The sequence below is a fragment of the Podarcis bocagei genome, assembly GCF_964188305.1.
Source record: "Podarcis bocagei genome assembly, chromosome: 4".
NCBI lineage: Eukaryota > Metazoa > Chordata > Lepidosauria > Squamata > Lacertidae > Podarcis > Podarcis bocagei.
Genome location: NC_138128.1, coordinates 83,860,355 through 83,884,798, shown reverse-complemented (window position 1 = coordinate 83,884,798; position 24,444 = coordinate 83,860,355). Strand labels below are relative to the sequence as shown.

At 41.8% G+C, this 24,444-nt stretch overlaps 1 protein-coding gene and 1 long non-coding RNA gene across 8 annotated transcripts in view; one reads left to right on the top strand and one right to left on the bottom strand.

Moving 5' to 3' along the window:
- Positions 1–13,232, top strand: part of RET (ret proto-oncogene) — a 115,297-nt gene extending 102,065 nt beyond the window's left edge. For all 6 annotated transcript variants that reach the window (XM_081191295.1, XM_081191297.1, XM_081191296.1 and 3 more), the window contains 4 exons: positions 3,568–3,705; positions 5,254–5,353; positions 9,060–9,207; positions 11,064–13,232. In XM_081191295.1, the coding sequence (XP_081047421.1) occupies positions 3,568–3,705; positions 5,254–5,353; positions 9,060–9,207; positions 11,064–11,221 (544 nt within the window). In that variant the 3' untranslated portion in view covers positions 11,222–13,232. The remainder of the gene's footprint in view (positions 1–3,567; positions 3,706–5,253; positions 5,354–9,059; positions 9,208–11,063) is intronic.
- Positions 650–24,366, bottom strand: LOC308585592. 2 transcript variants are annotated; one of them, XR_014007504.1, is made up of 5 exons: positions 24,229–24,366; positions 23,487–23,598; positions 22,228–22,313; positions 1,685–1,761; positions 650–898 (listed from the first exon to the last, which is right to left on the bottom strand). It is a non-coding gene; the product is annotated as an uncharacterized lncRNA (long non-coding RNA). The 2 variants fall into 2 exon arrangements; XR_014007505.1 differs by lacking the exon at positions 22,228–22,313.
- Positions 24,367–24,444: the final 78 nt, after the last annotated feature.

Genomic DNA, 24,444 nt, shown 5'->3' with positions numbered 1-24,444 from the left:
GCTTTTACTGGCCAAGGCATTCATGAAGCCTCACTTTCCGCTAGCTTTCTGCAGTCCTCCAAACGCATTTGCTGTAACACTGGACAATATAAAGTGAAATGGATTGCTGTAATCTGGACAAGGCTGAATTTCCCTAGAATCAGAAGCCCTCTAACCCAGGGATGGGCAACCCTTTTCTGTCAAGGGCAGCATTCATAGAATTGTAGAGTTGGAAAGGAGCATCAGGGTCATCTAGTCCAACCCCCCTGCAATGCAGGAATCTTTTGTCTAATGTGGGCTCAAACCCATGACCCTCATTCTGTACTGACTGAGCTATCCTATGCTTGAGGGCAATCTGTCAAGGCTGCATGCCCACAATAGGCAGGGATGGAGCCAAAAGTGGGCATAGCCACCCATTTTCTCTTTGTCTAGCACCCTGTTTTCTTTCCCTTTCCCCACCAAATGAGTTGCTAGCAGAGGGACAGGTCACTCTTGCCACAACGCTGTAATGATGAAGGGGGGAACCTTTAATCACTTGATGCCGCAGCGTAATCTTTAGATTACATGATAGTTCCACCCTTGAACCTACTGTCCATTGTAGTGGATTGTCTCTGACCCCCCAGCTCCCCAACGTGCTATTTTGCCCTGCAAAGAATTGCAGCTCATCAGATTTCATACACAACCAGTAAACCTCTATCTTTAATGTTTGTCTAAAGTGGAGGATCTGAGGACATACATAGCTCTTGGTGGGAGAAGCCTGAGCCACGCCACTTTCTCTCTTTTGTGCCGTTATGAAGCACAGAGGCTTTCTTGAATGCAAGCTGGTGAATTTACCCTTCAGAAATCACAGGGTTTTTGTCCATTTTCCTTTTGCTGGCATTCCTGTTTTCTCTCTCCTTGCCTCAGTAATGTTCTGTATCTGTGAAATGAAATAGACTCCGTCTGAGAAATTGTGGTTTCTTTAGTATGAGGTCACATTCCCAGGATGTTAGGTGTCGGGACTTGTGTGGCTCTCGGAATGCAGTTTGAAGAACTGTGCTGGGTTCTGGGCATGAAGAATTCTTTTGTACTTAGCAAGCTTTTTGCTTATATTCCAGTGACCAGCAGAAGTAACCACAGAATGCTGGGAAATAGCCAGCTTGAACCGTACCGGGGGGGGGGGGGGAGAGAGAGACTTTCCACCAGCTAATGAGGGGAGCTTAACAAATACAATCTGGCTATTTAACATGTATTCTGCTGGTGATGTTACTTTGTGCAAGTGTTCATTCAAGTCCACGTCTCTCAGCGTGATTCATGCTAAGGAACGGTGTTTTGGCAATGTGCACTGATCAGTTAATTAGAACTATAGGTGGCCAACATTCATTTAGTGCTAAACATCCCTGCAAATCAGTCACCTGAATTTATCAATGTGTTTGTGACCCTTCTGTGGAACCTTCAACTACAGAAGCATGGAAGGGCAGCATCACCTCCATGTGAACTGGCAACTGTGGGAAACAATGTTGGTCAGATAATGGCAATACAACTCTTGTGTCTCAGTTATCTGATTGAAATGTGCTATTTAGCAGTGAACAGGTCTAAGGCAAACATAAAGCATGATAAAGCACAAGTTACACAGGGCTGGGGAACCTTTGGCCTTTGGGCCAGATTCGGCCCGCCAGGCCTTCCAATTTGGTCCACCAGACCATTTCCCCAAACCCACACTTACCTGTCCTACACCTGATGTCCCATGTGAAGTCAGTTGCCGGGAAGGTAAAGATGTTGTTGGATCAGCTATATGTGCACCTGAAACCAGAAGATAGCAAGAATGAATCAATGCTACACATCAATCCTGCTTGGTCAATGTCTACCCCCCGCCCCTGGCTAACTTAATATAGGTGGGCAGGCCATTATGATGTCAGATGATTGACAACTGGGTGATCCTGGGTGATAGCAGCATAAAATGGTGAGGGACATGGGGAGTGGCAGATCTTCAACGAAAAGCAACACAAAATGCAATAAATAAATTGAGGAGCTTGGAATAGGTATAGGTTAGTATACTAACTAACTAACATGACCCATAAGGACTCCTCCAATGCTATAACTAATTCTGTGGCAAGCTGTTTTTACACAAACAAGGGAGAACCTTAGAAATAAAATTCAAATTACTGTAAACCCTGTTTGGCATCATCATAGAGAGAATGATAAAACTGTGTGGAAGAGGCACAGATTCAAATAAAAGGCATATAAAGGGAACAGATGGACTTCAAAAACTCTGTGAAAGGTTATCTGACTTAATTAATTAAACCAAACATCAAGGAAGTTGCAGAAAGTTTCTTTCCATGCTAATAATAATGGTCTGGTTAAGAAAAGAATGTAAAAAAATCATATGACCAAATGAGGCAAGCAGTTCAGTTATGCAACCATTTTTGCAAACCAGTTCCTTACCGAAGTAATTTCTTAAAATTTATGAAGCAGAATGAAAAAGGTTTCAGTTGCCAAAAATTTCAGGAGGAATCCCATCCTAGTTAGTTTAATACAGCTTGTGACTGCAAAGCTTAAAAGTGTTGAAAAAGTCCCAGCCACTTAGAACACATTCAATCTCATTCAGCTCATTAGAAAAATGCACTGTTAATCACTTTGGTTACAGGGCAGTCACTTGCACATTACAAAAGAAGAAGAAGAAAGAGAAAGAGTACAAGTTTGCCTAAATTTTGCATGTGCTAATAGATACATACATCTTTCTCTATGTACAGATGCACATTTATAAATAATGCCGATACCTTAAATAGAACTACAGTGGAACCTTGGTTGTCAAACACTTCGGAAGTCAAACATTTTAGCTTTCAAACGCTGACAACCTGGAAGCAAATGCTTCTGAGGCGCATTTCTCTATTTTCTCAATGGATTGTACAGACCGTCCATTGAGCCTCCGTTGTCGAACGTTTCTGAAGTCGAACGGTCTTCCGGAACGGATTACATTCGACAGCTGAGGTTCCACTGTACAGTACATCTCACCATCGTGGGGAATACTGTGGCCAAGTGATCTGTGTGCCTGATCTGTTTGCTGCCCAGGTGCTAACTGTTGAGGGACAACTTCAATGCGCCCACTCTCCTTTCTTATGGTTATCTTTTAATTAGACATAAGCAGGGCAGCCCTTTGAATAGAGGATTGGAGCCACTGATTTAAGGGGAATAGCCGTGTCTCCCTTTCTCTGGATTGTGTTTTGTGACTAGGATTGTTGATCCTAGTTATTTGAGAGCTAAAATAAAGCTTTTCCTTTTTTAAGTTAAATGCACAATTGCAGCGTGCAGTTCAGCGAAGTTGTAATAGAACATTGGGTTGTATCCATCATTAGTCATATTTAGAGTAGACCCATGAAATTAATGCAAATGACTAACTTTTATCTATTCTGAGTAAAACTTAGTTGTATACAACCCCATAGATTTTGCAGTGTGAAAGCGAATTCTAGAAAACAATCAGCTTCATCAGATATATAGATTTAGTTTCACCAGTGCACAACTGATGTGCAGTATGGAGGCTGGAGTAAACTTCAGTGTAAGCCCATTACCTTAATGGTTCCAGTAAATATTCCTTTCTTTTGTTCTCAGATGGTCATTTGGAGTTCTGCTGTGGGAGATAGTCACTCTGGGAGGTAACCCTTATCCAGGTATTGCGCCTGAGAGACTATTTAACCTCTTAAAAACAGGCTACAGAATGGAGAAGCCAGAAAACTGCAGTGAAGAAATGTAAGTAGCATCAAGCTGCCAGCATTGCTAATCAAAGAGATTCCATTAGTTGATTATACGAATAAAATATTATGATCAGCTGCTCTGATTTAGGTCTTTTCCAGACAGAAGGTCTTGAAGATGTAGCTTGAGTGAGTTTAGAAAAACAAAGAGGAGGTGTCACACCTTGCCATCATAATGAATTGTGAAGCAGTGAACATAAAACTGACATGTAAATAGACCAAAGATATGAGCTGGAGCTAGGTGAAAAATGTATTCACTGATGCATTTGGGGGAGGCAGGATAATGTACCCATCAGACAATTCAAAACAGAAGTTGAGCATACCCAAAAATTCTTGCCTCAGATCAACACACCCATGGCAGGATAGGCTATTCATATGCAACCATCGTTTTTCCTTGGGGAGCCAATTATATACAAGGGTGTAATTCTATGGTTAAGAGATGGCTGAGTCGTTCAAATGGTACACCAGCCACATAGGAGCTGCTTGCGGAAAAGGCAGCACCCATGCCACTATAGAGCATTTGAAGGACACCAATGAGTGCTTTTAGGGCTGCGAGTAAGTTTGTTTCTTCATTCGCTTACACAGTGGCTTAGTTTTCGGCTCAGACAAACCTGCTTTAACTTGCAGGCTGAAAGGCATCTTACAAAGGATTTTTTTTTTAGCCACCACCAAAAACATTGGATCCAAAAGCAATTTAACCATAAATGGGTTGCTTGTTACGGTATCTTATCTTCCTGGCTGTTCCAAACAGCCAACTCTCTGTGCAGGCTCCTGCTTCTCCCTCAGTCCTGGGGAAAGGCAGTAGGCAGCTTTGCATGGATTCTTCACTTTTTTAAAACAAAAAACAATGAAAATCACACAATGATAAAATTGAATTCTGCAGTCTGTATAAATTAGATGTCCCAATAGCACCCTGTCTCTGCCTGCTTGCCACTTCCTTGTTGATCACTACGTGATCTGAGTAGAAGCAGCTTGTTTATACAAGTTAGCCAAGGGTTTTGTGTAGAGGAGGAGGATAAGAAACCATTTTATTTTTTTTTGAGCCAGAGAGTCACATTCCCTTGTGTGGCTAACCTTCTGAGGGGTGGGCAATGTCACAGTAGTGGAAACTCACCTGAAATTCTCACATGTCTACACACATACAGCAATTAGGTATTAGAGGGTTTTTCAAGCTTAATTGCTTAGCGGGGGTATGATCTTAATGGTGAGCACAGTCAGTAGGGAGTGAAGAGTTAATATTTCTCTCCATTGTTGCGGTCTCCATGAAGATACCGTCCCCCTGCAGGGCAGTTAAACTTTTTAAAAACACTTCCATTGTTACCAGTGGTAACATTTAAAAAACCCAACCTAACTCCTGGATTGAGGTCAGATAAGGAGGGGAGACCCCACAGGTTACATTCAGCCCATGGGGTGGAGGTTTCCCCTCCTTGGTGTAGACACTTTGATTACTCTGGCGCTGTTGCCACTGCTAAATGTTTGGGTCCATTTGTGCATGTGAAGCATCTCCACAAAGTATTTGTATTAATCAATATGTGTCTTCCTGAAGGTACAATCTGATGCTTCGCTGCTGGAAACAAGAACCAGATAAGAGGCCGACATTTGCTGAGATTAGCAAAGAATTAGAGAAAATGATGGTAAAGAGTAGGGTAAGTGCCTTTCAGGCTTTATCACTGTGCATGAAGGAAAGGTGGAAAGATTTTCCAGTGCAAGGATTTACATACCAGTAATTGGTAAGACATTGTCCATTTTTCACCTTTGAAAAGAATTCATCTTTCAAAGAATGATTCATCTTTGAAAAGAATGAGATCAAATAAGAGTCCAAACGGGGGATATTTGAAATTGGGAAGCCCTACCTAATGAGAGGAGGTTGATGGTTCAGAGGAAGCGATGCAATTGCATATCACAAAAAGCTTTTTCTGGTGGCTGATTACATTTTTTATATACACCAACAAACCTTAATGTGCAAAAAGGCACTTATATTCACTTGGTATTAAACTTTTATGTTCCTTTTGACCCTAGACACCACTCACTTACCTGTTTGCAGCAACATATGATTGCAACGAACAGGTGTTTTGAGAACACAAGCTGCATTCACCAGAGACAAGATTACCTGTGCCCCCCTCTTAAATGGCCATTTATGGGGCAAGCCCAGGTTATTTGCTCATAAGCGACTTGAGTCTGTTTCAGAAATTGTCATGGAAGGAAAATTCTACAACAGTTTTCTTTGTCTAGTTGTAAAAGCTAAATAACTAAATAAATGAGTAGCTGAAGATCAAACTCCTGTAAAGAAGAAACTGTCTTATACCTGCATTCAGGTTTCAAGTCACTTGTTTTCTAAGTGATGTACCCTCATCTGACCAAAGTGTTGGAAGTTTATGGGCTGCGTTAAGGTACCCTTCCCCCAGTTCCTCTGAAAGCTTTGGTGCCTTTAAAACTGTTTCTTCTGGCAGCTGCTGCTCACAGCCAGCTCCAGTTCTTTACAAGGCCCTGTGATCTCTGCCCTCGCCCCCCAATCAGAAGAGCTGATGTGGGTGGGCTTTGGCTCATTGGTACTCCTTGACAAACAGAGCTAACTGTGAGCAGCAGCTGCTGGAGAAGAGTTTTTCAAGCCACAGAAGCCCCATTAGAAGCTTGGAATTTGACCAAGGAAGAAGAGGAGCACATTCCTGCCCAACCTCATTTCCTTCTAGTTGAAGGGGAGACGTGGAAAACTGCATTTGCATGTGAGAAACCTGTGCTGAATTATACCAACCCCATTGACTGCCCCCTCAGATTAGATATATACTTTTATGAAATATATGTTAGTTATTGCTGATCACTGCCCAAAAGTTTTCCTTTAAGGCTCCAGGCATTTGGGGATGTATCATGCTGCAGCCCTAGCTTCACTTAGCTGAGGGAATTGGGCTGTCATTCATTCATGTAAAACCCAAATACCTATTTCTCATTAAGTAGAGAACAACAGATCATTTAAGTGTAGATCGATGCAAAATGTCAAAATCCAGAGGTCGATTAGTGCAGCAGAGAAAAAGTAGGTTTTGTTAAGGTTTGTATTTTGTTTTGTTTTTTTTACTGGAACCCCCAAAGTGGCTCACCAAATTAATCAAAAATACTGTTCTGTGAAAAACATTTTTTAAACAAAAGTCTGGATAAAACACAAACTTTCTTCTTAAAAGGTTAGTATAAAAGGCCAAGCACAGCCAGGCTCGGTTACTTGATTTCTAGGAGTCCTTTTAAAGTCAGTTCCAAAATGGCAATTTATTCAAAATGGCATCGAAAAACAGGTTTGGGAGGACACACCTCTCTTGCCTGCCTGGAGTAGCTTCATCTAGTCCATAGGTGCTTTATCCAAGTATTTGCTAAATGAACCTTCCCCTCCCCAAATCCAAACTCTACAGGACTGGCAAAGTGTAAGTATCTCCCCACTCCTTGACGAGTAAACTAATCAAAATTCTGCATGATGGTAAGATGCTGGGCTTGAGAAAAATCGCTCAGGTAAGCTTGTGCTAATAGGTACTAGCATTTACATGGAAAAATACATGGCCAGAGGAAAAGGTCCGGCAAGTTGCTGTGTATGATGGACAGAGGTACCCATAAAATAGACCCTGCTGATTTCCCAAACTGGATTTTCAAGCTTTTTAAGATAAAGAAACTAGAATGTCAGGCTGACCAAACCTTAACTATCAGGACATCTGGTTCATCACGCTCTGCAGCAACAAATAGCTATTTGCATACTTGGTAAGTGTAGTTAATGTGTTCATTAACTGCCTCTCAGAAGAGTTTATAGTTATAAATACACACACACTACTCCAAGACGCAGTTTTCCAGGAAGGGCAATACTATGCCATGAGTAGGGAGTTGGACCTAACAGTGCACAGTCCAGATATTCATAAGGAATAATGGGATTTTAAGAAATCCAGATGATTCAAAAAGCAAAGATTCACAATGCAAGGAAGTCCATTCCAGAGTAATCAACTCACAAGTAATGTTTGTGATTTTTTCAGTGAAAGGGAAAAGGTGGACAAGGTGCTTGGATCAGTCAGGAAAACCACTTGTGCTGTGGACCCTTGGCCCTTGCTAGCAGGGAGGGGACAGCTGACTGGGCCAGGGAGATGATTAATGCCTTCTTGCAAGAGGGAGTGGTCCCTGCCCGCTTGAAGGGGGCACTGGTAAAACCACTTCTCACTGGCTGCCAATGCAAAGTGTTGATTTCACCTATAAAGCCTTAAACTGCTCAGGACCTCAAAGGCCACCTCTCCCCGCATGAACTGACCCAGACCCTGCAGTTATCACCAGAGGCCCTTCTTTGCCTGCCTCCACAAGAGGTCCAGAGGGTGGCAACATGAGAATGGGTCTTTTCTGCGGGGGTTCCCCATGTGTAGAATGCTCTCCCCAGGGATGCTTGCCTGGCTCCTTTGTTACGTATTGTTAGGTGCCAGGAAAAAACATTCCTCTTCTCCCAGGCCTTTGGCTGATTCAACAAACTATAGCTTTGAAACTGGGGTGGGGGTATTGTTTTTGTTTGTTAGAATGTTATATATTTGTGATTTTATATTGTATACCACCCTGTGATCCTCAGATGAAAGGTAGTATACAAATTTTATAAATATGATGATGATGATAAAGTATTCTTCTTCCCAAATATGGTAGTCAGGTAGACCTTGTCTCATAAAGCCATCTGATGGAGCAGACCAAAAGTCTGATTTCAACAGTGGCTAACCGGATTCCTCCTGGAAGCTTATAAGCATGTAATGAAGGCAACAATCTTCTTTTGTGGTCCTATTCTAAATAAGTACTATTAGAACTTTACTGTATCACTACACCACCTCACCTAGCATCTTATGTCCAGCTGTGGCTGTTTCTGAAATTTCACAGAAAAGGGGGGCATTACCCTTTCTAGGGGGCTGGAATCTTCCTGATTCCAGCAGTAACCCTTTCCCAACGTACCAGATTCATCAAATAAATCCATTGCTTCTGAAATGGTTCCCGATTGCTCAGAGGAGCTTCTGTGCCATGCTGATAATCATACTCGGAACGCTTCTGCTATCCTGGAAGAGGCACAACATTTTCCAAGTCTGCCTGCCAGACTCACTATGTTAACTTGCTGGCAAAGGACATCGCTCATGGGGAGCCGTAATTGAGCATATGTCTAAAGAAGCATGTCTAGTGTTACTCCAAACAAATGTGTTGCCAAGGATACCATTCTTGCAGAAAGCAGGTTGGTGATGATCTCATCCATACTGATCCTTTAGTGCTCAGTTTAAATGGTGAGAAATGTGGATAGAAATGATAGCCAAAGAGCTGCACTCTCAACCAACCCTAATCCCTCCTCTCTCTTTTCTTAAATCTGTTTAGGACTACTTAGACCTTGCAGCTTCCACCCCATCCGACTCCTTGCTATATGATGATGGACTCTCAGAAGAGGAGACACCCCTCGTGGATTGTAATAATGCTCCCCTCCCTCGAACCCTCCCTTCCACATGGATTGAAAACAAACTCTATGGTAGAATTTCACATGCATTTACTAGATTCTAGCAACACACACACCCAAAGTGATTTTCTTCTGCACTGTCCTCACACTCTCTGTAATATCCTTTAGAGCGTTATTTGTCTGAATGAAATCAGTCAAAATTTGCTTGGCAAGTCTTTCTTTTCCTTTCATTTGTCACTGTCAAAACTCTGCATTAGGTTCTTACTTTAGCCGGTTCTGCAGCTGTGTTTAATTTTTTAATTTTTTTTTAAAGAAAAAGGATGTGAAAACGTGCAACTTTACTAAATATATATTGTATAATAAAGAAAAAAACTAATTCCTAGATCAGGGAAGTACTCTCAGGGGAAGTTTAAAAAAATGCTAGCAAATATTCAATTAAAACTATACTTTTCGGTATCCATGGAATTGAGAGCACTTCAAGTGCATCATTTAATATGGCATCTCTAATTTTAGGTAACTTTTTTTTTACTACTTGAAGATTTTTATTCCCCCCTTCCCCTCACATTTCACTGTTAAGAGTCCATTGCATAATAGTTCTTGTTTTTATTCTGATGGATTCCTGAATTTCAACTGTTGCCTGTATATTTTAAGTTCCCAGTCAGCCATGGCTGCTTACTAAGTAGTGGAATTTAGGGTGGGGGCAGAGAAGAGAAGTCTAAAAGAGTCAGCTTACAATGCAGAGAAGTCAGAATAGAGCAAGTACAGCTGTGTATTTCATTGGAAGCTGAATTGGTGAGGACCACATGAAAGCAACCTCTTCTGTTTTCACATGCTTTTGGTTTCTCATGAAAATGTCAACATCTAAGCCATGTTTTGAATGTTGTCGTAAGTGTCTTAAAAGGAATGTGCTTTAATATTGTGGTGGTGAGATGGACAGTAAAGATGGTTCTTGCCAAAACTCCTACATTTTTTGGTCTTGTAATTAAATGCTCTACATGCCATTTAATGCTTTCAAATTGCTATAATTCAAGCCATGTGGCTTTCCCCCTTTGCCCATATTTTTATTTGTCAGCATTGAGGTACTGATTTGGAGCCTAATATTGGAGCCCCCATTCTTCAATTCATAGTTAGACTCTTAAATTAATGGGCATGTTTTTAAGATGGCTTATGTACCAGGCTAATCTTTACGAAGTCAATGATTTATTTGAATGCCCCTTGAATAGTCTAGAGTAGACCATAGTTGTTATATTCAGGTTCCAAAAGAAATACTTGGAGATTTATTTGTGTCTTAGACTTCAAGGCATCCTTGCAAGGAGTAGTCCTGCCCCACCCCCCAAACTAAACAGAAACAATTAGGTGATTCAGGAAGAAGAGCGAGAATCAAATCTGACATTCATGAGACATTCACTGGCCCTGTGGAAGCTGTTCCAGGGCCCATTAAAAATATATATGCTTATGTACATACATCCTATTGACTTCAATGGGATGAATGTTTTTAGGAGTGAAACATGCATGCTAAGTATTTAAACTTGTCAGAATGAAAGACTATGTAGGCTTACTACTGCTTTGAGCACTTTATTTACCACAGGAATACTCCATTGCAATAACCAATCTGCTGTATTCCCATGAAGATACAACATTGTGAGATCCAAAGACCTATCAGGAGCTTGTACTGGGGATATATATCAGGAGAGCACTTTATTTTTCATTGTTTTGGCCTTCACTGCAACCTGTGCTTCAGTGCCTTTCAAACACAGTTATCTGTTTGGTTTTCTTGTGTTTTCTTTTCTTTTCTTCTTTTTGTGGTGGTGGGGATATTTTGTAATTTGGCTTGCAATTGTTTAAGGGAGTTTTGCCAAGGGCCTTACTGTCTGCACATGAAGTTTTGGTTCTTCAGTGCAGAAAAAATTATCTGTTTTCATTTTTAGGCATGTCATACCCGAACTGGCCTGAGGAGAGCCCCGTTCCACTCACAAGATGCGATGGCCCTAAGTCTGTGTTTTCAAGATATGCAAATGATAGTGTATATGCTAACTGGATGGTTTCACCCTCAGCGGCAAAATTTATGGACAAGTTTGATAGTTAACAGTTTCTTGGTAAAAAAAAAAAAAAGGTAATGGACTCAGGAGGGGAGCAAATGTCCAAAGAACGGCCTTCCCTTTGGCTCATTCTTTGCATAGTAACAACTGGTTGAAGCTACAGGAACATCTAGAATGGGAAATGTTCCTCTTACTTTTGGGTAGTACCTAAAGTGTCTTCTCTCTCGTGTGATGAATACTATAATTGACTCCCTGCCCCCTTTTAAAGTTGTATCAAACTGGGTCACATGATAGTTTCAATTCCTCCGTTGGTTTTTGCCATTCTCCAAGCAGTCCATTTTGGTAGCTGTGTTTTTACGCAGTAGGACCTTCCTACTTAACAATGTTCAGGGCAAAGACCCAGTTCTGGAATGGATATGAAGAGGGTGGGGGCAGGGGAGGACCACTGTTGTTTCACTATATAAACTGCTATCTCTATGGTCATTGCTAAGAAAAAGCAAACTGATCCAAGCATGAAGCACAAATTACATGATGGGAACAATTTTCTCTTTAAAAAAATTCCTGAGTTTGCTGTAGCGTTACGTATTACCATGTTGTTGGCAGTAACAAATCCTGAGTTAATGGGGTTTTGGGACCAAGACATTGAACGATTCTAGTCAGTGCTGAGATTCAACTTTTCAAGTCTTGGAACCCTATAGAAATATATTGTTCCATCTTAATGGGAAAAGAGGTTTTTGTTGAAAAATCAGGGTTAAACTATTCTTAACTTTAGCACAATGGAAAGTTTTTGATATCAGATATACTTTAATAGACTTGACCTACAGAGTGCCCACCTGACACAACTTTTTTCTTTACGTCCATTTTACTGATGTCTCAAAATCTGCTCAGGATGTTTTGAAATGAGCTGAAGCCAAGGAACCTGGTTAGCAGTCATGCCCAGAGGGTTTTTGTCCTTTTGGCTCAAAACTCTCTTAATTTCTGCAACCCAATTGCACAACCATATGGGACAATGCAGACACAGCACTGGTTCCCCGTTAAGAATGGTTGATACACTGGGAGTCAGGCTTAGAATTGTGTGCAGCCTCCCTCCCCCTTAATTGCATTTACATGGTTTGGATCACCAATGTTCACCATGGTTAATGTTAAACAGGGTTCCCCATATCCCAGGATTCGAATCCCTCTTCAAACTTCTTCCAGACCATGGTAAAAATGGGAATCCTGGTTAGCCACAGTTAACGTTGGTGGTGACAAACTGGTTGTGGTGAAGGAGAAACAGCCTGCAAAAGAAAGCACACCTTCCCAAGGCCAGTTCCTTGTTTTTAACAACAGGTAACAGGGACCTCCTCTTGCATTAACCCCTGGAGAACTTTTAATTTTCACACTTATTTTCTTGTGAATCATGTGCAGACAAAACTTTTTATTCAATGTAGTCTTTACTCTTTTTTTCTTTCTTTTTTCTTTTTTCTGTCCATATGGCTAATATGTTTAAGGGTTTGGGTTTTGTTTTTTTGAGAGTAAAGCTAATAATTGATGTGATGTTTTAACTTTAGTGTGGTGTTCTGGAAGATAATCTGACTCCTGCAGAGGTTAGATAAAATGTTTGATACACACAGCATTATGTTACTGTATTTTGTTATGAAGTTACAATGTTAAGGAAGGGGAATGCTGGAATGTTAACTCAATGTGTTTATCCTTTTTTGGATACTCTTGCATAATCAAAAAATTATACCAAAGTATTGCTTCTGTCTCTTGGGTTTCAGCTATGTAGTTCTGTGTGTCTCTTTTACATGTCCCATATTCCAGAAATCAATGAGTCAGATTGCCAAAAACTGTAACCACTCTTTTAATGCAAGAGGTCTGAACACCTCAACAGGATAACATTGTTTGAAAGTAAGCCTGTTCTCAGACCAAGGGACAGGTTAAAGTTATTGTTCTGTAAGCTAACTACTACGCTAGACACTGTGTTTACAATAAAAGATAACTGCCTACAGAGATGTGAAACAGCCCTGATTATACTGTAACAAGCAATCATCTCAAATAATAAAAATGTAAATGTCATAGGCTTGCTACTTCATTGTTGTTGAGAGGAATTATTTGTAAGGACTCAAACCCACAGTGGGTATTCCTGGTGTGTCAACACCTAACCCAAGTCAAAGGAAGGAAGGACAGACAGCAAACCAATATATGAGCTTTATAAAAAACCTTTTGGATCTAAGCTTGACCACACTTCTGACCAACAAAGAGAGCACTTCCTCCTGCTAAATACAGATCACCTTTGCTTTCCTCCTACTCTGCTTTTGCTGCATCCTGTTCTTAAATACCAAAGAGCTGGATCTGAACTGTACCATCTGTATCTGCCTTTTTTACTAGAATTAAGGAGAAATCATATACATGGGTGGTGCTGTGGTCTAAACCACTGAGCCTCTTGGGCTTGCTGATTGGAAGGTCGGCGGTTCAAATCCCTGCAACAGGGTGCGCTCCTGTTGCTCGGTCCCAGCTCCTGCCAACCTAGCAGTTTGAAAGCACGTCAAAGTGCAAATAGATAAATAGGTACCGCTCCGGTGGGAAGGTAAACGGCATTTCAGTGCACTGCTCTGGTTTTGCCAGAAGTGGCTTAGTCATGCTGGCCACATGACCCGGAAAAACTGTCTGCGGACAAACATTGGCACCCTCGGCCAGTAAAGCGAGATGAGCACCGCAACCCCAGAGTCGTTCGTGACTGGACTTAACTGTCAGGGGTCCTTTAACTTTTCCTTTTAATGCTCACCTTTTTTATTTTTTTTATAATATTTTTTATTGATTTTACAAAAAAATTTAAAACAATACAAACATATAAAAAGACATACCAACACGTATAGTTTCATAACCTTTTTTCATGAACCTTGTTTCTCAGACTCCCCCATACCTCCCCTTTCTGCATCCCAATGTGCAAAATTTTGTAGCAACTTCTAAATATTTCTGTCAAGTCTCTGTCCTTTTAATCTTTCCTTCAGTCTAGTCTTGTATCGCTGTAACCCTTTCTTTCTCAAAACCTCGACATTCTAACATTCATCAAGTTTATAATAGTCCTTAAGATAAATTTTAAATTTATTCCATTCTTCTTCCGCCGTCTCCTTTCCCTGATCACGGATTCTGCCAGTCATCTCAGCCAATGTCATATAGTCCATCACTTTCATCTGCCATTCTTCCAGGGTGGGTAGAATGCTCACCTTTTTTTGGCCAAATTACGTTGTGAAAATTAAGGTGCACATTAGATTTGAGTAAATACAGTATATTCCCTGGGAATAGTCACAACTATCTGATTTCCCATGAGTTGAGTATTCCCAGGTATAGCAGCTTCCAAACGGAATACTTGATCCTCATTTTGCAACAATTACAGCATGTGGATAATACCCCGTTTTTCTATTCCAGTATTTTATGGTATGAATGGCTGTCCTATACTCTTGAAGTAAGCAAAGCACTGAATCTGATACATCTTATAGTCAGTAGTTAATCTTTTAGAGGACAGAAGGTATTCCATATCATTTGCTATTCATTTTTTGGTCCTTATGCAGCCACTAACCACCCCAATACATTTTGCTGCCCGAGACAAAGATGCACCCCCCTCCACTCCATGTACAGAAGCAAATTAGCATGGCAATTAAATTTTTCTTCATTACTGGTGATGGGACACCATCCTCCCCCATTGAAGGAGATGGGTATGTTTAGCCTGGAAAAGAGGAATGGGAGAAGATCTGATAGCCATCTTCAAATAACTAAAGGGCTGTCACATGGAAGAGTGGAGCAAGCTTGTTTTCTCCTCCTCTGGAGAGTAGGACTCAAACAAATGGCTTCAAGTTACAAGAAAGGAGATTCTGGCTAAACATCAGGAAGAACTTTGTGACAGCTGTTCAACAGTGGAATGGTCTCAGGAGGTTGGACTGTCTTTCCTTGGAGGTTTTTAAGCAGAGGTTGGATGGATGGCTGTCATGGATGCTTTTGCTGAGATTCCTGCATAGAAGGGTGTTGGACAAGATGACCCTTGAGCTTTCTTCCAACTCTACAATTCTATGAATTCTTTGCAGAAGAACCAACAAAGACAAACTCCATGAGGGTAGGTATATATTCCATATTACAAGCAGAGCTACCCTTGCTCCCTCCATACAGCTCAAATGAATCACAGCAACTGGATTCATGTAGAAGAAGAAAGAATGTGCAGCAACTTTGGCTAGCTTCAGCAATGGCCAAAAGTAGCAAACAGCATTTATAAGCAAAATACTACAGAAAATGCTCTTTTCTCAGACACCCCACCCCAATAACCAAGGTCCTTTGCACTCCGTCTGAAGCAAATTTCAGCTCTGTTGGAGTACCTTGACCAAGATTGTATACAATGATGAGCTCATAATCTAATTGTGGGTGTTGTTGCAGATTTGCTAAGTTTTCATATGTGCTTCGCTAAAGCATGACTTAGTGACCTCATTTTGTCACAAACCCGGCAGTTCTTTCAAGCGCACAAATCACTATTGTGGAACCTTGCATTTCCTGGCACAATAGCTGAAGAAATGCTTAAACACTGATGGTGTTATTTTAGTTACTTCCGCCTGACACTCAAAAATATGTTTATAATAATGGCACTCTTTCTGCATGTTCATTTTAAAATCAGGCAACTCCACATATTCTGTTTCATAGCCATGCATATTAGTTGTTTTTGTTAACATCTAGGGCCAAAAATAGATTTAACTGTAGGAATGGAAGAAGGGGACATAGATGTGGATTCAGAACAGGGAATGTATTAACCATTCAAGTAAAGCAGCTAAGGATTCTTTCTGAGCTGAGAATATTTCTGCAGACTCCTCTTTTCTTAAACTTTTTCAAATGAGCCAGTTAAATTAAAAGATGTCATATTGCATACATGGGCTGTAATCCAGAAATTAGGATGGTCAGTTCTGGAAACCAGAGCTAATGCCTAATTCGCATTTATGCTACTCTGTCACGGCTGTCACCTGGCCAGGTGACATATGGGAAGGACCAAAGTATATATGAACCTAAAAAAAAAACTAAAAAACAACTAGAGAAGGCAATAGAAGTGGGATTGTGGGATTGGCTGAAAGGTGGAAAGGGTGTGGTCCAGAAAAACAGCCATGCTGTGGAGGTAAAAGGGGGAAGCAGCAGAAAAAGAGAGACTGCAGGCTAAAGAAATAGGCCCACGCTTTCAGTAGTTAGGCATGTGGAAGAAAAGCACTTAAAATGGGGTAAGTCAGCAATTACCTACATCAGTGCTTCACAAGTATGACTGCTTTTTAACATAAAAAAAAATCCATGGACCTGCCCTATGCTATTTTTTGTAATTTTATACTCTATTATTATTATTTATTGAATTTATATACTGCCCTATACCCAGAGGTTTCAGGGTGGTTCACAGAACAAAATCAAAATATAAAACCACAAAAAATATAATAAAAATAAAAACAACCCAATAACCCCCCCCACACACACATTTTAAAAGGGCATAGGATGTCAGTCAAATCAACCAAAGGCCTGGTTAAAAATGAATGTTTTCCCTTGGCTCTTCAAGGTGTATTATGAAGGCGCCAGGCGAACTTCCCTGTGGAGAGCATTCCACAGATGAGCCACTGCAGAGAAGTCCTGTTCTTGTGTTGCCACCCTCCGGACCTCTAGAGGAGTAGCCACATGAAGAAGCCCCTCAGAAGTTGATCTCAGGGGTCTGGGTAGGTTCATAGGGAAAGAGGCGATCCTTGAAGCATTGTGGTCCTGAGCCGTTTAAAGCTTTATAGGTAAAAACCAGCACTTTGAATTGGGCCCAGAAACTAATTGGTAGCCAGTACAGTTGGACCCAGGATCTGTGTAATATGCTCAAACCGGTGAGCAATCTGGCTGCTGAATTCTATACTAGCTGAATTTTCTGAACAGTCTTCAGAGGCAGCCCTACATATAACACATTGCAGTCATCTAACCATGAGGTTACCAGAGCATAGACAACAGTAGTTAGGCTATCCCGAACTACTAGGGGCATAGCTTGGGCCACAAGCCGAAGCTGATGGAAGGCACTCTGGGCCACTTGAGGCCACCTGAGCCTCAAGCGACACCAAAGGATCCAGGAGTACCCCCAAGCTATGAACCTGCTCCTTCAGAGGAAGTGTAACCCCATCAATATCAGGCGACCTCCCACCCATCCGCTCTAGGGAACCACCCACTAACAGTGCCTCAAGTCCTATCTGGATTGAGATTCAGTTTGTTGGGTCTCATCCAGTCCATTACCGAGGCAAGACACTGGTCCAGCACTTTCACTGCCTCACCTGAAGATGTAAAGGAGAAATAGAGCGGAATATCATCAGCATACTACTGACAACATACTCCGAACCTCCGGATAACCACACCCCCAGTGGTTTCATGTAGATGTTAAAAAATGTGGGGGTTAGGATTGATCCCTGTGGAACTCCACATTGAAGGTTCCACGGGCTGAAAAGCATTACCCAAGCAATACCCTTTGGGAATGACCATCCAAGTAGGACTGGAACCACCGCAAAGCGGTGCCACCCACCCTTAGTTCAGACAGTCACTCCAGAAGGATACCATGGTCAATAGTATCAAAAGCCGCTGAGAGGTTGAGAAGAATTAGCAGGGACATGTTTCCCTTGTGTGTCTCTCTCGACAGAGGTCATCATACAGAGCAATCAAAGCAGTTTCTGTGCCCAAACCGAGCCTAAACCCCAACTGAAATGGGCCAAGATAGTATTGTTTTCCTCTTTGAAAACCAACAAGAAGAGAGTTTGGGCATTGAAGCTTCAGCCCTGAGAATTTATTTGGGAGTGAGTTCTATTAAACTGGGCAATTGGGACAGATTAGGGATTCTGCTGGTTTACCACCCATCTCGCTGTCAAGCAGTCTCCCTGCCTGAGCTGAAAAAGCTGGTCTCAGAGGCGGTGTTGAGGACTCCCAGACTGCTGGTTCTGGGAGACTTCAACTTCCATGCTGAGGCAGCTGGAAGTGGGGTGGCAGAAAAAGGTCCTCCTTTCCTTCCACTCTGCAGTTTTAATCTGAAATTTTAAACACAGTACTAGAGCACCAGAATGCAGAAACAACCCCCATCATTCTTAGCTAGCAGGACCAGTGGTCAGGAATGATGGGAACTGTAGTCCAAAAACAACTGGAGAGACCCAAGTTTGTGAAACTCTGGTCTAGACTTTACAGCTTGAAAGCAAAGCAAAATCCTAAACTCTGACTGTGTATGGGCATGTGTAAGAGAGAAAGAGATCCCTGAGTTGGTGTACCTAACCATCAGCAATATAACTATAAATAAAAAACCAGGCAAGTTCCCCCCACCCTTTACATGTGAGACTAGTCTCTTCAAAAGAGGATGAGGAAATAAATTGAGCCCTTTGATGTAGCACTACCGAATACAAGGCAGGGAGACACCTCCCCTTCCATACAAATATTCCCAGAACATTGTGGAATTGAAATCCAATGATAAGATGAAAGCAGAATAATCAAAGGAGCATAAGAACACAAAATAGTGAAAGTATGGCAAATAAAAAGGTGAATGTGTCAGTCAAGTCTCCCTAGTGAGAGTGTGGTGAAAACAGAGCTGCACTGCTGACAAATGTCTTCTTCCCAAGGTACTACCAGCCTGAAAATGTTTTATTCAGAATAATGGCTCCTTTAAGGGAAGTAGCACTACTGTATTATGTAATGGGAAAGCTAAAAACATCTTCCGTCAGTTGGATGGCACAACTGAACAGGCCTTCTCTCCAGTGACACTTGCCTCATCTTAGATGGCAGTGGCACATATAGGAGTGCACTAAGAACGATATGCATGCACAGGTAGGTTGATGTGGAGGAGGAAATCCCCCAGGTATCTTCATCCCAATCTAGACAGCAGTAAAGCATGCACAGTGCAGCAGAATAGCTTTCTAGAGGAAGCATGTTGCAACAGATGACTTACAAACTAGCCCCGTCTGTCTGAGTGCTTATCTGCTCCCTTGTACTCAGCTTTCATGTTTGTATATAAAACTTCACAACTGTCCAATACACCTTCATCACAAGGAAGCAGAGCTTGTAAAAAAGTGCCCATGGACATCCAGCTACACAGGGAAATGGGGAGTGCAAAACAATGCCAAGCCTCATACTACAGGGAAAGGGTGGAGGGAACTAGCACCTCCACCTGGCTTATTTGATCTGTGCAGGTGGGGGGGGCGCTTCTGATCCTGAAGGATGCAAGCCTTGTGCAGCCTATTTCATTATAATTATACACGACTTACTAGACTTCAACAATATTTGTATTTTAAAAAAATTAAACATGCAGCATCAAATTCCAGATGGGGATTTATGACATAACAGCTCAGGAATTGTAAAGTGTATTGAAACAGATTTCATGAACATTTTCAAAATTATTACTTGCACATTTTGGCTTTGCTGCTCATGACTAATTTACAACAATAAAAGCAGCATCACATGGGGATCATTGCTGGAGTTATTCTACCATTAAGGTCTGAACCATGGAATTTTGTAAAAGGCCCCTCTGGCAAATCAAGCTAATGACTTTCTGACAGCTCCCAAAAAGCAGAGTGCAATCTATGCTGCCTTGGAAACACTTCTTTACTAAAAGCACTGCTTCTTTAGAGTTGAATCTTCTTCTCCTTCAGTTATTTTTCAGTTTACTACCAGGTATCTGTTCCTACCTCCACTTTGCATTTACAGTGGTACCTCAGGTTACAGATGCTTCAGGTTACAGACTCCGCTAACCCAGAAATAGTACCTCAGGTTAAGAACTTTGCTTCAAGATGAGAACAGAAATCGTGCAGCAGCCGTGCAGAGGCAGCAGGAGGCCACATTAGCGAAAGTGGTACCACAGGTTAAGAAAAGTTTCACGTTAAGAACGGAGTTCCAGAATGAATTAAGTTCTTAACCTGAGGTACCACTGTACTGTTCTCCCATTTGTTATCTTTTAGGATGTAAAAAGCCTTTATTTTAGTAATATATCATCTCCTTTCCACTCTATCATAAAAACAAAAATGCCAACAGACTGAACTAGTGCACCTCTATTCTGAACACATATCTTTTTCATAGTTCCACTAACAATTCAAAGAGATGGAATCATTTCCATTTTTTAGTTAAAAAAACAGCTGATCTTAATTGGTAGGGCTCAATACTGGAAGCGGTTACATTTGGAAATAGGAGATAAAGGTGGGGTTCAATGAAGACAACATGGGTGTAAATCACAAAATGTGGCATTGTTCTTACACGGGAAACTTTGCATTTCCTTGGTGTAACAGCATGAGGCAGATCCCACTATCACAGAAACATTTAGCAGCAGCTGCTGTAGCATGATTAGAAATGTGCTTCATGGTATGTAAGTGGATATAAAGACAAGTGTTATGTTGCCATCCTTTGATACTACAGACCACTTCTGTGAGGAAGAGAGGGTCTGTAGAGATCTGTGATAGCAAGTGTCTCCTGAAACACTGCATTATCCTTCAGCCCTGCCTGAGGGTAAATAATTGCTACCATCCTACATTATAAAACAAAATAATATCACTGGTACATGGGAAACAGTCCTACTAGAAAAGCTAACCAACAGATTGAAATGAACACAGGGACAAACAAGGATGCCCTCACCCTAGTATGGCTCCCCTTTATTACATATACAGCCCCCCAACACAATAACATAACTCCCACCCCAACAGCATACAAATTGCTATGGCTAATCTGACCCAACACACACACACACACACAAAACCCTCACTGCAATCAACTAAATGCAACTAAGCATGCTCTGGGTGCTCCAACCTCTCCTACTGCCAACAAAAGCAAACAAACAGATAAAGAACACATCCTCACAATGCTGACACAATAAACTATGAAAATCTTTTCATAAAAGCAATAAAAATACAATGAATTAACAATAAGCAAACTTTAAAAAGGTACCATGTCTCACTCTGCCCCTAAGGCCAGGGTCCTAAATTCCCAAAGCAAAAAAATCTGGTGTACCTCCACTAATTCACTAACTGCTAAGCCCCCCCCCCCCGCCCCAAAGTTCCTGACTGGAAAAATACACAGCCAGCGGTCACCCAGCATCTCTGCAGTGCATAGTTTCAAGCCAGGGCTCTGCCTAGCTTACAGGTGAGGGATGGGATAGAGGGCAGACGCTTAAGAGCTCTGCTTCATCATTTAGGAGTTCAATGATGTTCCATTCCAACCACTGACAAAACAATACCTGGGTTGTTGGTTTTTCTGGGGGCTCTCCCAGTTCCCTGCAATGCCTAGACTTACCCTCTACTTGCTGCCTGCTCTCCATTGTCAGCTGATGTTGGGTCCTGAAAGGATTGTTATGTGAGCTTTCATCCTAGTCAGACTACTAGGTTCTGGCTGGAAATAACAGCTGATTCTCATTGCCATCCTATAAGCTTCAGCTGTGCTAGCACAAATCTACATAATTCACTATGATGCACCACAGCTGCCCTAAGGAGCTTGGTTCTTCCTTTACTTGAGGCCTCCAACACTATTACTTTAAACAGGATCAAAAGGGGAAATGGGAGTCTTCCACAGTGCCAAAGTCTCAGCACTGCTGCCACCAATTGCAACCAATCAACCAACCAATCAATCAATGAATGTCTAGTAGCACACGAAAGCTTATACCCAAAACAAATTTAATTGGTCTCTAAGGTGCTACTGGACAATTATTTATTTATTTATTTTGGCTGCGTCAGACCAACACGGCTACCTACCTGAATCTAGAACCAATTGCCTAGTTATTCACTTTGTCTCAAGGCCAGTAGGATCCTGAATTCAGGAGTAACTTATACGAGAAGGAATCTAGTCGTCTGCTGTACCAGTTCTTCCAGACTTACTTCTATATATATACACCATTTCAGCACTTACTGGTAACTTTCACCTTTAACAGTCAAGAAGTTTGTGGGTACTACTAGCGTTGCAAGTTATACAAGGCAGGATGTATATTTAGCAATTTAACTAAGAAGAAATTATAGGCTGTCACAAGGAAAGAACAATAAACTGTAAAACACTAAAATTAAGCAACGTGTTTCAGAAGTCTTACTCTAGACTGGTGTTACATCAAGAGTGGTTTTTCAAAGCCGTTGGAGTAGTTTTCTCAGTTTCAAATGAACTTTAACTCCAGCAGCCCTAAAGACGTTGCAAAGGAGGTTGAATATGGAGGAATCAGCCACAGTCCTCTTAAATTCCCTTTTACAGGAAACCTGCCTAGTAACCTGAGAACAACATCATAAACTCTTAACTGTAAGCTAATGGCAGTTGTTCACTAAAGTTCACTAAAGTCCAGTTAGAACAAATATGGCAACTTTTGTCTAAGACAAAAGAAACTTCTTCTGGGTAGTATGCAGAAAACAAATGGTCTTGTTCCGAAGACGTAATTAAGAATATTTCCACTGGAGTCTAGACAATGCAGTTAGCCGTTCACTATCTTCCCTCAGTCAGTTCCTGTGACAGGAGACATTCCTCCTGATATCAGATCCTAAACCATTTAAACCAAGAACCAGCACCATGAATTAGACCCCCAAATAAAATGGAACCCAGTGCAGCTAATAAAGTACATATAGGTATAAGAAGGTCAAATGACCATGTTCCCGTCACAGGTCTTTCTACCACATTTTGTACCATCAACGAAAGTTTGTGAACACCTTTGTTTTATTGATGTTGATCTACATAAGCCATCTTTCAAGGATTAGCCCTCCCATAGTGGCTCACAATGTATTTTTTAAAATGATAGTATCTTATAACATAATTACAAAGCCTAAAACCACACTATAACAGGCAGCCCCATGTAAAATGTATCATAGTACTCTGGCATAGGCCATGTGCGTAGCCAGGATTTATGTTGGGAGGGCAGGAGTGTTTTTTTTTGGGGGGGTACCGAGCTATCTGCGACTCAATTGATCAGTTAGTTAAGTATATTTATTTACTTGATGGGGGGCATCTGCCTCACCTGCACTCCCCTGGCTACAACCATGGCATGGGCCTATGTCAGGCTTAGGCAAACTTGGCCCTCCAGATGCTTTGGACTACAATTCCCATCATTCCCAACCACTGGTCCTGCTAGCTAGGGATCATAGGAGTTGTAGGACAAAAACATCTGGAGGGATGAGTTTGCCTATGCCTGGCCTATGCAACAATAGCAAGATCAGCTTCCTCCAAGAAAGACCACATATTGGCCTAGGTATCACCTGCTTATCCAGGCAGAAGACAGGATCCATAAATATCCCCAGGCTACATACCTGCTTCTTTAGGAAGAGTACAGCCCCACCCAAAACAGGCAAAAAACAGCTTCCTAGGTCATACCTGCCTCCTGTCATCCATCATTCCATTTTGTCTGGCATAAACTCCAGTTTGTTAGGCCATATCCAATCCTTTCATTGCTTTCAGATGCTGATTCAGAATTCCCACAGCTTCCCTACAATCAGATCAAAAGGAGATTCAGAGCTGGGCAATCTTAGCCAGTGGTTTTGTGCAGATACTGAATTAGACAGACCCCTGCAGAACGCCCAAAGCCAATCGTCACAGGATTGGAAATGTGTTGGAGAAAGACAAAGCAGAGAGGAAAAATGGGTAGTTTATTCCCCAACTAAAGAAGTTGCTTATTTGAAGAGATGGTATAGCATGGATGGTGGCCAAGTTAGAGGTGACATCCACATGGCTTCCCCCCAATATTCCTGGGAATCACAGGAGCCAACTCTTAGTGGCCAAGGTCCATTTGGCCCCTGCAATAAAATATTTGAGGGAACTGCCCCCCCCCAGTTGATTGACATTGCCGTTCAAATAGTGTGTGCATGCTGCATCACATGATTGACCATGTGGGTGGGGCTTACATGTGCGTCCCTACCATATTTTATTCAAGTTGGCACACCTGTTGGGAATTGTACTTTGTTAAGGGTGCTTGGAATCGTAGTTCTGTGAGGGTGTAAGCAACACTTCCCAGGATGCTTTGGGGCAAGCCACATGTTGCGGACGCTGCCAGAGTACGTATGAGCTGCGATTCAGTTGTTGCCTTAATTATAAATCCTATCTCAGCCATTTAACTTACCAGATGGCCTCTGACAAGCCACCGTATTTTCTGAGCGTCAGTCACGCATCTCCGTATGGGCGTAACAATACTGGCCTGCCTTGCAAGGCCCGTTGCGTGGATAAACGGCCGTTATGTGGAACGCTTCCAACACTCGGCGAAGTGCCGCTTGTCGCTGTTGCAAAGAGCAACAGCAGAAGCGAAGTACTTTATGAAATGCGAGGCGTGAAGAGCGCG